Source organism: Cornus florida, unplaced genomic scaffold, assembly GCF_030987335.1.
Source record: "Cornus florida cultivar Cherokee Brave unplaced genomic scaffold, ASM3098733v1 CherokeeBrave_3.0.0_Hap2_Chr01, whole genome shotgun sequence".
NCBI classification, from domain to species: Eukaryota; Viridiplantae; Streptophyta; class Magnoliopsida; order Cornales; family Cornaceae; genus Cornus; species Cornus florida.
This window is the reverse complement of record NW_026775571.1, coordinates 37057131-37072440: the sequence shown is the minus strand read 5'-3', so window position 1 is coordinate 37072440 and position 15310 is coordinate 37057131. Positions and strand designations below refer to the sequence as shown.

The window sequence follows — 15310 nt, the reverse complement described above, 5'->3', positions numbered from 1 at the left end:
GGACCTTCCATATAGTTTGGGAATTTACTTGGACCTTCATCAAAGGTAAAACTATTCTACATGGACCTCCCCACTTGATGGGCCATTAAATAGACTGACAGACCAATTTAATTTACTAAAATGCCCTCAAATTAGTATGTCAAATGACGAAAATATCCATACACACACACACACACACACACACACACAACAAACCACCACCCACCCCACCCACCTACGTTTTCCTCTGGTCGTCCACCATCATCCCCACCACGCTTGACCACCAACCACCGCCACCATAACCTCCATCATACCTCTTGCGATTACAACCGCGATTGACCCTCAAATTGAAGACTACCAGCGTCGGTGCCTTGGGAGAACACAATATCACAAGTCTTATGTAATAATAATATAACAATATGGAAAATACATTTACATTAAAGATACAACACTCATACAATGTATTATATTGTATTGTAATACTATAATATTATTGAATAAAAAATTTAACACATTTATATGATTCTTGCATTCTAAATTTAAAGTTGTATTGTGGATTTAAACATTGACACAAGACTAAAATGACACAAAATAGAATCTTGATTTTCAAATATAACCATTTATTCACTGAAATTATACTCGAGAGTGAGGTGAGTAAGCATCCATCACGCATAATTGCATACATGGCGTAGGTATACACTATAATATACGTGATACAAGTGTGAAAACTCACATGGAATATTTTTTACTCGTGAGTTATAGAATAACAATTGTCTTAATGTTGCGTTCAGTAGTATGGAATTGAAGTCTCTGGAATTGAAGCCTTGTGACGAAAATGGAGAAAATTTTGATTCAATTTTATGAGTTGATTTTTTCGAATTCCATAAATTTCAATTCCAAAACTCCAATTCCATGCAACCGAACATAAATTGAATTAATTTAGTAAAATATCTCAACCGATCACTTTATTGGTATCATATCATGAACCGTTTGGGATTATATTGGCTTTGCTATATACTACCTGTCTCGAAATAAATATCCCTTCTTGAGAATTTAATGTTTTAGGAGGATGAATTTTAATAATTTTTATTATATTAACAATGAACAAATTACCAAATCAATCCCTAATGGATTGGCAGGGATGGGATAATTTACTTTTTATAAAAAGGTTAAATTGATGATGTTACAAAAAATAATACTTTTAACTTTTGTATTAAGACATTTATTTTGGAACAACAAAAATAAAAAGGTAGACATTTATCTTGGTATGGAGCAAGTATATATGGTTAAGAAAAAAGAAAATAAATATATATATATTACAGCTATAACAAGAGGAAATTAAACTACTACGATTGATTTCAATGTAAAACCCGTGAACATATTGACAAGGATGAAATGTACAAAAGTTTAATTTTGGACTTCAGATGTAGAACCAGTACACATATTGACAGAATGAAATATACACACTACAATATATACATATTCCCCCAACAAAGGCCCCAGCAATGACATTCTTCAGGTATATCTTTCTGGAAAAAAGCTTATCCAGAATGACCTCTCTCGATCAATTTTCGAAGAGAAAAATCACGTACCAACCAAAGTAAAATCTAAGTGGAAGAAGTGCTCGGAACAACTGGCCCCGTATTCAGTTTTAAAAAAAGGTTGGAAGGATCTCTGGACAAGACGATATTTCCCCCAACATCTTTCGTACCGTATGCAGCCACATGAGGACCCATCACTATATGGCATGTAGACACTGCATCACACCCCATCTTAACACCATAATACACTAAATGGTCTGAGATGCTGTTTCCGGCCACTGACCTGCACAAAATTTCGAGTAAAGACTGTTTAGCAGTCATATTCAGACAATTTGCTCGAACATCCATAACTATGCACAAAATGAACCCACTTCTAATATAATTCTCCATTTAGTAACCAAAAGGACGGGAAAAGAAAAGAAAACACTGATAACACAGCTTGATTTTTTAAAACTTAATTCACTTCATGAACAAGTAATAACCATATTTTGAAGTAAAGGTCGATTGGGATCACAGAAGTGGGCACTAACCTGCTACAAGACGGGTCCTCACCAGAACTATCGCAAACCTTCTCAACTCTATAAACTAAACTTCCCAATTCGATATTGTAAAGCCACACCTGCAAAGAAGAGGAAGAGTCTTGATGATTTATAAGGTTTAGAGAAGAGATGTGTGACCTTGAAAGAGTCTTGCTGATTTACAAGGTATAGAAATGGAGATGTGACCAAAACTAAAATGACCTTTAACATGGGTTTGTTAGATAGAAATATGATTTCTTAACCTCATCTATTTGTTACATAAAAATATGTTTCCTCAGCAAGGATGCAGTTATATTCAGTTTCAACTTAGACAATCACTATTGGCATAATAAAACCACATTATATTTTTCCTTTTTTCTTTTTCTTTATTTCTTTCTTCTTTTCTTCAATCCTTTTTCCCGCTTTAGCATGCGTGTGCTGTTGGGTTTGGGATGGAAGGATGACCAAGTGACCTATTTAATGTCAATGGATTCAGAATTTAATTAATAAGTGAGTACCATGAAAAAGCTGCCAGTAGCTTTTAACAAATAGGCAACACATGCTCGAGGAAGGGAGATGAGGGTTAAAGAAGTATACGCTGGCTTTCAAAGATTACTCATATACTTCAGAAAGTCTATGAATAATCACTACTTGTGGTGTTTGTGTTAATTGTGAAAAATTTCATAAATCACTGAACCAAATAACTTGCAATCAACTTGCGTATGCTCGTTAAGCAACCTGTTTCATGCAATGTTTGCTCAGGACAGCTTTGGTTACAAAGATCTATCCCAAGCTTCTCTGATTCATACATAAAATTTCTACTAGAAAATTCATTAAGTTTTAGTTTGACATCTATATAAGGTTAAAAAAAAAAAAAAATAGCAAAAATTTGACATTACCTCTCTCGGGAAATGATGGTATGTCTTTTGCGGGAAATATGAATAGTAGGGAGGCAAATGAGGCACAATGTCATGTTCATTTACGACTCGGATCGTATTTGGCACAAGTTCACTATAGTAAGTTGCAAAAACAGCATTGCCAACACGAGGTTGTCCAAATGTCATGACCTGAACATGCTGAGCTTCACCATTGACCTAGTAATAAGAAAATAATCCTTCAGTACAACATTAACAAAATGGAAATGTGTGCTTTCAAAATAAACAGCAATATCATCAAAACACTTTTAATCGGAAAAGGAAAGCCAAGTTATGTCACAAGAACGCCCTAAAATTACTAAACCAAGAAATAGATTCAGCACTTCAATTTTAGCCTTATGGTTTGTTTTGGACATCACTTGCACCAAAGGTTGTAACCCAATGATACTTCCTCACCTTCTAAAGTAGAAGGTCGAATGGTCCCCAAAGGGGCAAAGTGAATGTGCAAGTTTCAAATAGGAATGAAAATAATAGCTCCAAATATTGCACATAACAATACCTTAGCAGGACTTCCAAATTACACCCACCAATGCAAAATGTGCTGACAGACTACTAAAAAGTAGGAAAATCCACAATATATTGATCCCATCACATGTAGTTATATCAAAAATCATCTCAATATATGTGAGTGTCAGTCAAGTCATCCACAATGATAATCACATGCGACCATGACCAGAGACACATGAGGAGCCGTATCACTAGCACGTTTAATGCAACTCATAAAAGCAACACCGGGAATAAAAAAAAATAAAAAAAAAAAGCGAAACATCAAATAAACATAAGTATTGTCAAAACAATAATAGATGATGATGATGAAATGACCAGAGACACACAGGGAGCAGTATCACCAGCATACTTAATGTAACTTGTAAAAGCAAAACTGGGAAGGAAAAAAAAAACAAACAAACAAATGCACCTTACTACTGTCAAAACAATATTAGATGATGATGATACTATGTACGTGGAAAAGTCATTCACTATCATACAAAGACTTAAATATGCAGATGTGTCAAGAGAGGCTTAATTATGATTACTCTGAGATCCAATCCACAAAAGGAAGCCATAGCCCCTCCCATTGAATGTCCTGTCACCATAATCTTCATCTCCCCATATAACTTTTTTGCTCTTTTAATAGCACTTAGAATTCCAGGACGTAAAGTGGTGTTGTGGTAAGCATAATAAAATCCACGATGCACCTGAAACAACGCAAGAAACATAAAAAAAAAAAAAATATTCACCCTAAAAAAAATAAATTACACACACCCAGGAACTCCTCTCCAATATACCATTGCATCCGGCATGCCAGGGTAATTTATATCAAGTTGTTTCCAGAACAGGTCTTCAACCCAATTCTGTATGCTGTAAACAACATTCACTTTGTTCAATCAACAGTAGTCAACATGAGAAAGTGAAACAAAACACATGCAAGTTCGACAATCCAAATAATAGAATAAACGTGATTTCAAACTTCGAAGACATATCAACTCATTGAAGAAAAAAAAAAAAAAAAGAAAAAAAAAAAAAAATCCTTATAGATTGGCATACAAGTGCACAACAAAAAACCAGGATGTTTCTTTCTTCTTCTTTTTTTCAAGACACAAAACATCAGCAAGATTAATCAGACTTAATGTGTAATATGGGGGATATGATGCCCTCACTGAATCTCCATGTACTTTCATATTCTATCATTTTAATCCAATCTCAACTTCATTTAGGAAAATATTAATTAATTAAGAGATTATGTTTAAACACAGGTTTAAGGTCCCACCCAAGTGTAAGGATAGCAAATAAAGGTTACTAAGAAACATGTAATAAAGGAACAAGTGGTATCTTTTAGTAAAGGTATTATGACTGATTTATAACAAAAATAGGATAAAATTCAAAATACACAGATACTATCTTTTTCATAATCTTAAAATTCATATGATATCTGCCTCTCATGTGATCTACCAACCAGGCATCAAACTATCTAGCTCAAGAGCAAGCTCATTGCACAGTTCAGTAAAGAATTTGATCTGAAGCCATTACCACAGCAAGATAGCAAGAATATTAAAGCCACCAGAATTTCAAACCTGCGTTCCTGAGTGCCTCTGAATGCAATCACTATAGCATTAAGATCCTTTGCCACCCCTACAAATGCCTGCAGTAAATTTTTATAGAAATCAAAAATTTTTAAAATGAAACTAGGAGTAGGAGTAGAGAACCGTGATTTTTAGTATGTAGTAAGCCATAAGAACCTGTAAGCAGTGCTGGACATCAACGATCAGCTCTATCATTTCGAACCCCTAATTCCAAATATAATAGCAATCAATTTTACAATCACTAAAATGAAGAATAGCACAAAAATAGTTTAGCTATACCTTTTTTTTCCTTTTCTTTTTAAAGTAAAAACAATTTAACTATACTATAGCAAATATTCTATTCAAAGTTACTCTTTCAATTTGTTGAACACGCAATGTATATATCAATCATGTTACCTCAGTCAAATCATCACATCTTGAGCATGTCCAAGTAAATAGCTCTGTCAAATCTGACAAGTACACCTGCAAGTGCAAAACTTGTTTCCAGTGACCATCAACATTTGAAAATTCCCTCAAGTGTGTTAACTGTACCAAAAAACCTTGACCATTGCAATGTAGAAGAACATGAAATTGTACTTAACAGATCATCTTATGACACTTCAACATAGCACCTTCACAGAGTAAGGATTTGTCTAATAACCCTGTTAAGTTATCAAGTCATGTGTAGGCAATTTGTCAATCAAAAGTTAAGGTTGTAATTAGCATTTTAAGTCTTGAGTTGTTTGTCTACAACCAAAACAAGATGATGAGGTCTTAGTGGTCATCCATGACCTAGGTTTAATCTTTAAAACATTTGTTTCAAACATGTTTTTCAAAAGCAGGGTTTTTGATCTTTTAAAATATTGATGCACCAATTGAAATTGTAAACATGGATTTTTACAATAACAGTGAGTTTCAATCTATATCTTGATCGATTGAAAATTTCTGATAAAATTGGTAAGAAATCCAAAAAGCTACGATCGAAGATTCAGTTGATCAAAACCTGGACAGTGGCTTGGGATAGATTCTATATAACCTAGAGCTAGACTATGTCCCATGGTTTTTCCCTTTTATGGTTTTCCACATACAAACTCTTGTGTTTCTACTTTAATATATTTACTGCTTTATGTGTTTGGGTGATTGCAATTGAAAAATGTTATTAACTAATTAACTGAAAAATGTGTGATTCATTTATTGATTAATAATTGGACATTCATACGATCAAAACACCCAAGTATAAGGAAACTGTAAAACTGTGCATACTCTGACAATGTTTTGACTAGAAAGAAGCCAAGAAGTAGGAAGTTTTTATCTCACTTGAGAAATTAGGTCAACAGGGTATAAATGAGTTGTAAACAAAAACTGTCTCAGACTATCAATACCCCCAAAAATCACACATTATAATAAGGAAACATGAAATTTACAAAATCGAGTAACTTATAACGCTTGAATTCATGATTAATTTTTCAAGAAAGGCAGTTAAAAAGAAAGGAGCTAAGAAGTGGGGGTGTGCGTCTCTTCCTTAAATAGAAGGTCAACGAAACAAAAATGGGTCACATAAATAATACACCGGATATGATTCTTTTTTTATTTGTAACTTCACCAGCAACTCCAAAAAGAGTGCATCACAGATGAGATACTTTAGATCCTGAGGGTAACTTTGATATTGTTCAGATTAACATAAAAGCCAACAAGGACATCTTATGGCATGAAAATATAAGCCCACAGCTCAAAAGTTATTTAAGTAGAACATACCGCAGAAGCATACTCCACCATAATTTTAGCAAGCGTGTGATTGTAAATAGACGAATAATGCTTATGTTTGACCTGGAGTTCTGAAAACAAGAAGGAAAATTAATCAGAAATCACCTTAATGTTTTGTGGAACAACATCAAGGTTGATCAGTCCTCCTTTTGGGTGTTCAACAGAGGAGAACATAACAGTGTATCTCTTATCATAACCAAAAGAAGGGTCCTATTGTTATAAGTCCTAAAAAATATAGCATATAAATCCAAATTACTAAATTTTACATACTGGAAATGTTTTTAAATAAAGTATAATGCATAAACATGCACATGTTAAGCAAAATTATAAATAAAAAAAATGCATATTTAGAACATCTTTTCACTCGTTTTAGCTCACTGACATTTCTCCAAGTTAGAGATATAGCCCCGAACACTTGTTTGAACATCAGCAGGATTTGATGCTCATTTTTTTTATTAAGTCAAAAGGAACACCCACTTGACTAACAACTATACCTTCACAATTTTTGGTGCTTTAATAATTATGTGTAAATAAAAAAGAAAGATAAGTAACTGACGGACCCTTAGAACAAAGTTTTATACAAAGTTATGCATGTTGGAACATTTAAGGAAGTGATTCCTGTCCATTGTGTGACCTGTGTCCTTGTGAAACTCAAAAGTGTCGTATATGAGCAAGCAGCCATCAAAACATTCTTTTCCTCCCATAATTTAACAAACCCATATTCCCCTAATTTCAGAAGATTTTATGACAATCCGCACTGCATCTGATTTCTTTGGCTTATCGCCATAGAACATTGTCTAGAATGTATAACCTACATTTCTGAGCACTAATACTATCATAACCTCTTCGGTTTCGGTGCAGTGCAATTCAATATGCAAAAATCAAAACATATATCAATCGAAATATTCAAACAGTCGCAGCGGAGAGAGAGTTATTATATACCTCTGCCCCCAGAAACAGCAAATAAACATATCAAAATCACCACTTTTAACCACCTCCTTCGCTCCATACTCTACCAGAAACAAACAAACAAATAAAATCAATGCACAATTGTAATTATATATAACAAGAAACTATAGGAAACACCGTTCATACATATGGTTAGGGCAAAATTCGCAAAACATTGTAAAAGAAAAGATCAATAAAAATAAAATACAATTAAAAAAAAAAAAGTTGAAACCAAACCTGTTCGGAAGGTCCGACCGGTGATCTCCAAGCCCCAAACGATCGGACGGCGAAACCTTCCGGTTACCGTAAGATTGAGACTGATTGGGAAGACGATGATAGGATTGAATAATAATGGTATAAGAACTTGTAGAGAGACTTGTAGATAGAGAAATAGATGGTCTACCAAAATTGGGCTCTTTTTCAATTGTGTTCACAAAATTGCCATCGCGGTTTGGGCTTATTAACGTCTGTTTTATTTTTTGTGGCGAGCCTTTTTGGCCTATGTGGAGGGGTATTATTGTAATTTGGATCAAGGCGTCATGTCGTGATCCGATGGTCAAAGCGGTCAGGACTGGGTATATCCATGGCAGATCCACGGTATGGCCTCCTGACGCTCCTAGTAGTAGCAAACAAAAGTCTGGATATATCCCCGTGCGCTTCACGTGATAAGTTCCAGACTGTTTGGACACAAGTGAAACTCTAACAATTTTACCGGAAAAAAGAAAAAGTGAATTTCAGCCTCTAGTTTGTTTGGATCCGGAGTTGAGTTTTATGCCTTTATGGGAATGTGGTGTTGGCAACTTTATTAATTGGAGTTTGATTAATTCAGTATTAATGCTTTAAAAAAATTTTTAAAAAAAATCAGCATGTTAAGTTGGCAACTTTATTAATTGGAGTTTGATTAATTCAGTATTAATGCTTTAAAAAATTTTTTAAAAAAAATCAGCATGTTAAGTTAAGTTACCATATATATAAAATATTGTTAAATCCAAATATATCATATATCTATATTTATACTATTATTAAATGTGCAAAGAGTTTTTCAAAATTATTTAAAGAGTTTAATTCAAATTACAAATTTCTTAATAAAATTCATAAAAATTAATTTAAAGAGTTTAATTCAAATTACAAATTACCTAATAAATTTTGTTTTTCATGTCCCACATCAGTTTTGAGTTAAAAATGATTACATAGAAGGCTCTTATAAAACTCAAGACCTGAGGCTCAGTTTGTTAGAGTGGGTTTGAAGGGAAAGGAAAGGGAAGGTGATGGAGGGTTATAAAAAAATTGTGTTTGGGTAAAATTGGTGGAAGGTAAGGAAAGGAGAGGGAAGGGTTTGGAGGGTTAAAGCGAGGCTTCAACAGTAGATTTGTTAACCTCTCAAAAATGGGCGGAAACGGAAGAAAAGGGAAGGCAATGGCACATGTGATACTTGTGATGCCAATTTTACCCACACAAAATCAAGGATTTAGTTAAGCAAAACAAGAATTACAGACCTTGATTGGTTGATTTAGCAAAATAAAACCCATACATATAAGTTAGCCGTTGCAGAGAGAAAGAGAAGGGGGAAACTTACAGCGGCTGAAACTTGCGTACAGCGAACCCGAATTGGAACAGCCGGTGATGGAAACGGCGAACCCGAACTGGAACAGCGGGCAAGGGAAACTGAAAGATATGGGTTTTGATTTTTGGAACAATCTGAAACAATATGCCGATATGGGTTTTGAACATTTGATTCTTGCAGACAATAGATAAACATATGGGTTTGGAACTTGGATTGTTGTAGTTTTGTGGTTTGCAGTTGCAGAAGAGAGAGAGAGAGAGAGAGTGTTGTAGAGAGAGAACGAGAATAGAGATGGAGGCGGGGACCCTAAAATGATTAACCCTAAAAATATTATATTTATATTACATATTTTTCTTTTCTTTTATTTTCTTTTATTTTTTTTTTACAAATATTACATACTTAAGTTTATTAATTTTTATTTTAAATTATAAAAGGGTATAACAGTAAATTTACTGAAATACTTTCCTTTCATTTTTTTCCCCAAACATAATTATTATCCTTCCCTTTCTTTTCCTTCCTTAATCAACCAAACACAATATTAAATTAAAATTATCCTTCTCTTCCCTTTCCCTCATAACTAATCTTATCCTTCCCCTTCAACCCCACCCTACCAAATATAGCCTAAAGAAATATTAATCACACCTCTCTCGGTCTTTCGGCTAAGATCAAGTGTAGTACTAAATTTTTTTGGGTCGGGTCAACTAGAGTAGCTTGCTCCTTTTGGCATGTCGGTTTTGAGTTATAAAGGATTATATAGAAACTTCTTATAAAATTATAGACCTAAAGAAATATTAATCACACATTTCTCGACCTTTTGGCTAACCTTTCTAGGCAAATAGTTTCAGTATTTATTTATTAATATAAAAAAAGAGTTTTTATATAAAAAAATACCTAAAAATTATTTAAAGAATTTAATTCAAATTATAAATTACCTAATTCATGGAGGAAGGGGTATAAAAATTAAGAATTATAGAAATCCAGAATTGCAGAGTAAAATACAGAAATTCTGTCAAAGAATTTCAGTATTTATTTATTTATATAAAAGAATATTTATTAATTGATATAAAAATAGTTTTTATCTATACTATTATTAAATGTAAAAAGATTTTAAGTATTTAAGTATTTATTTATTTATATAAAAATATATATTAATTGATATAAAAAGAGTTTATATAAAAAAAAAAAAACTCTATAAAACTCTAAAATCTACCTAATAAAATTTAAATTAACATATTTATCTATTTATTATTATTAATTTTTTAATAAAAGAAAATCTAATTGGACAAAATTATTAATATATATTTTTTTTTCCTTTCCTTAGTAATTTTCCTTAACCAGATTTAAAATTTTCAAAAATGAAGATAGCTAGAAAAGGTAAATTAAAACAAATCATGATATTAAACAATATTATCTACAAACAAATACGTAGATGTAAATGTGTTAAAAATTAATGTTTTGTTTTTCAACACATTAAATTTGGCTGAAATAGATAGATATAAATGTGTTAAAAACATATATAATTGTGTTGAAAAGCGCTATAACACGGTAAGATTACATTTATGGTAAAGGATCCAAACAGTTGCAATCTTTCAGTTTGTATATCAAAGTTTATATCTATATAATAACTTCACAGATAGCTAAAAATCGACCCCCAAAAAAAAAAAAAAAAAAAAAAAAACTGTCCTAAAACCAGCCCTAATTAAATCCATTCTTAATATTGCCCTTCGAAGTCCTAAACCAGCCCAACTATTTGCTTTGCTTTGCTTTGCTTTAAATGAGGTGAAAAATGTAAACAAAATTACTTCAATTTAAATAGTAATATGAAGTGATGATTAATCCTTATCTGCACCTTTCCTTCACAATTGAGACAAATCCGCATTTTTATTCATCCACCTTTCCAATAAAATTGAGACCTCCCCGCATTTACTTTCCTAGTTGGCACTTAGAATTAAACTGTCACCATTACTTTTATGATATGCAATTAGTATGCATGCATATATCACTCTCCAAGCATCGTATCACACATGTTTTTATTGTATCACATCACTGGTCCGAGCACCATATCAGGCATTTGGAGGGGGTGAAATAGTATTTACCAAAAAAAAAAAAAAAATTGTTCCTTTATGCAATTCGATTTGTATAATATATCGATCCGCTTTTATTATCAATTAATATCATCAATAATTGAGATAAACATTTTAATTGTATATATATATTTTTTAAAATAAAACTTTTATGCGAACCCTCTTATTAGAAGAGTAGTGAGCTCTTTTTACTTAATCATTGAATTAGATTTACTTATTTTTTCTTTTAAAATATGTAAAAAATCAAATAAATTATTTAATGCATCTTTTAATCCAATAATTAAATAGGAAAAATCGTGACTCTCCTCCACAGTGTTAGAAGCATTATTCTTATTTTTAAATGTTCTCAGGAGTCTTAGGTGACCTAGCTCTATCCTTTGGAGTAGCACTGAGGGACCAGTAAATGAGATTGACCATGAATGGCAGTACGTCCTCTTGCCCATATTTATTTCCTATCCTAGCATGCTCCCGGTTGAAGATTTACCACCCAGCATTCCCACTATAAAGTATAAATAGAGCGTCCACACTAGCACCAACTTCATCACAAAGAAGACATACACACTATTATTGTTCTAGTACATTGAAGTGAGAGAGAGATGGAGAAGAAGATGATGAGTTCCTCATTGTTTGTATTGGGGTTGGTGGTTTTGGCTATGGCTACAAGCCCTGTGGCTAATGGCATCACGTGCCAAGACGCCATATCGAAGCTGTTGCCATGCCAGGGTTACTTGGTGGGTTTTTTTTCCTATCTCGGTTCCATGTTGTCAGAGTGCTCAGTCTCTGAATCAGTTGGTTACTAACAGAGATGATCGGAATGCAGTGTGTGAGTGTTTCAAAAAAGTTGCACCAATTGTTGAAGTTAACTTGACAAAGCTAAGCAGCTTCCTCAGTTTTGCAACATTACTCTATCTGTACCCATTGACTACAACACAGATTGCACAAAGTAACATATCTCTCTCTCTCACACACACACACAAACACACACTTCATTTTACAATATATATATATATATCTGACTCAAATTGACTTTTTTTCTACGTCTTAATTTTGTGACATGCAGGGCTTGATTGGTTGGTGGAAATTCTGGGGGAGAAACTAGCTAGAAAGGCTTCCTTATATAGTAAAATAAAATGCTTGGCCTGATACAGCAGAATTATTATTATATATATGTATCATGTCAAGATAGCAAATATATTGTAGCTTCTTTCTTTTTTTCCTAATCATGTTCTCTGGGATTTATGTTATTCAATTCTATGCTATATTTTGGAAATCTTCCATGTTTTGCAACAATCAATAATTTGACCTCCATATTTGCATGGAATATGAAATTAATCCAAGCACTCCAGTCAAGTTCGAATGTATACACACACATATATAATGTTGAATTTTTTTGAAAATTGCAAGGGTATTTACGAAAAGATGCATTTATATCCTTCAAACTTTTAGCTTGATCAAGGGATTCTCTTACGCATCAATTTATTGGGAATTTCGGAGCCTTTGTACAGATCACAAATTTAAGTTCATAATATCATCAAATTAAACAAGCAATTGACCTTCCAAGTGCTCATAAATTGGTTCAGTTTCACATGCATGGACCAATAATGATCTCGGGACAGACACGTACACACAGCAATACCACACCTAAAATTAGATTGGCAGCCTCTCTATTCAGAGTTTACTCGAGAGTCAATATTTTCAGCCACTGCTAGAGCTTTCCCAGTTTTATAGTGAAGAGCTGAATTTGAGGAAGACTCTTTTAGCATTTGTATATATTTATATCTATATCTATATCTAAATTAATTCAACTAATTCAAATAGCATTTGTATATATCTATATTTATATAAACAAGCATTTGATTACAAAAGAAATAATTAAGAATAAATAAAATAACCGAAAAGTAAACTAAATAATAAATTCTTAAATTAATAAATAATTAATCCTCCAAATAAATAATCCAAAACCTCCAATGTCATTACAACTCAGGAATCCATCTAGTGGACCCTTAATAAAATCCCAACTGAAATAACTGAAAAGAATTTAAAATCCGAAACTAAAACATAAATAGAATCCTACGTAGAATCGAAAGAATGATGTGGATTGTCTCTGTTTAGTACGAACAAGATCTATGTCGAAAACTGACGAATACCTGAAAAATAATAGTGAGTCAGGGCCGCGAACTAGTTCTTTCTACGACAACCCAAACAGAGACCGGAGAAACTATATATCTATAGCTAATCCATGCAATAACTATATAGTCCATAAATACATATACACACTAAAGGAACCTCACTAGACTATAGGGTTACCTCAATCTGAATAGTTGATCGGTTGATCAATTTTACATCAACCTTCGCAATAGCACGAATCATTGTAAAATAGGGCTATTGGTCGGGTAAGTCGAACCACTGGGACTGTGCTAGTCTTAAGGCAACCTAAGTGTCTAGAGTCATTTTAGAGTGATAAGGGGTGTTCATAGAGGGTTTGTTTTATGGTCACTAAACTAGGAACTTAGAATGCATAAAATAGTAGTGCTAGTAAATGAGAGTTAGAGATAATAAAAGGAGAAACTAGAGAAGTGAATCCACCTACGCCCTAAGTACATGCTAAATCAAGACTAAATTGGGGATAAACACTATATAAGCAATGATCGAGAATTATGTAGCAACACATAGTTGCTTCATAACCAATAAAGAGTTCATGAGATTAAAACAAGAATGGTCTATTAAAAGACAACACATTTGGACTACCTAGACTAGGGTGTAGTATCAAATACATTACTTAAGCAAAAGACCATCAAGCATTCAATCAAATGATGAAGCACATGAAAGTAAGAATCAAGCATAGTCCATCAAAGGAGGTACCTAAGCAATGGAATATCAAGCTTCAAAATTAACATGCCTTGAAAACCATTCATAGTTAATATCTTCATTGTCACTATGAAAATAAAAGCAATAAGACTAATGTAAGAATCATCAAGACAAGCTAAATAACTCACATCAATCATTTAAACATGAATATTCATTACAAGAAGTAATAAGCTCTTAATCTATGAAAAGACCAAAGTTTATACATTATAATCCCCAAAATAGAACCTAATCTAGAACATGAGCATAAGGGGAGGCTTCATCACCTCCCTAGATGAGGTTTAGTTACCCATGAGTGAGCTAGGAGAAGGAAGAAGCTTGCCCTTTTTCTCCATTTTTGAGCTCCCTTCCTTTTGCTCCAAGAACCCTCTTCTTCTTGCTCTCTTCTCTCTCCTCTATCTTCTAAAAATCCAAGCTTCCTAATGTGTGGCCCTTGGGTAGCTTTTTATGCTCCAACAACACCCTCTCTCCTCCAAGGAACACCTCCAACCACTTCATAAAGAAGGAAGATGGCATTGAGGAAACCAATGTGCAAGTGGGCTGAAATGAGCCATTTCCGAAGGGCATTCTGCCTGATTTTCGAACACACGCTTGGTGATCTCGAGCACTCTAACTTAGTGCAATGTGCAACATGCTCCTCTTGCTCAGCGCTGACTTATTTTGGGAAAACTGCTATAACTTTGTGCCCCGAACTCCGAATGATGATCTGTTTGAAGATTTGGAGAGCTGATTCAGTGCTTTAAAAACTTCATGTTTTGATGAAGACCCAATTCTCAAGTCTGGTTGGTCGAAAATGGGGAGAAAGGCAGTACATCAGTGCTGCCAGGCAGTTCTGTGCACCTCTGTTATGAAGATCATAACTCTCTGCTCCGAACTCCGAATGATGAACCACTTGAAGATTTGGAAAGCTGATTCAGAGATCTAAATCTTTCATGTTATGATGGAAGTCTAGTTCTTGAGTTTACAAGGTCGAAAATGGTGACAAAAGTCAGGATCACTGCTGCCAGAAATTCAAAAATGGCATCCTTTTTGTTCAAAATTCCACAAGGCCT

General features: G+C 33.5%; 1 protein-coding gene across 1 annotated transcript; it reads right to left on the bottom strand.

Moving 5' to 3' along the window:
• Window positions 1-1309: 1309 nt before the first annotated feature.
• On the bottom strand, window positions 1310-8192 carry LOC132294833 (lipase-like). Its single transcript, XM_059792836.1, has 11 exons — window positions 7983-8192; window positions 7740-7809; window positions 6789-6868; window positions 5451-5516; window positions 5211-5258; window positions 5046-5113; window positions 4260-4332; window positions 4008-4169; window positions 2938-3132; window positions 2051-2139; window positions 1310-1803 (listed from the first exon to the last, which is right to left on the bottom strand). Exons 2-11 carry the CDS (start codon window positions 7804-7806, stop codon window positions 1587-1589), a joined length of 1065 nt encoding a protein of 354 aa, XP_059648819.1. The 5' UTR covers window positions 7807-7809; window positions 7983-8192; the 3' UTR covers window positions 1310-1586.
• Window positions 8193-15310: the final 7118 nt, after the last annotated feature.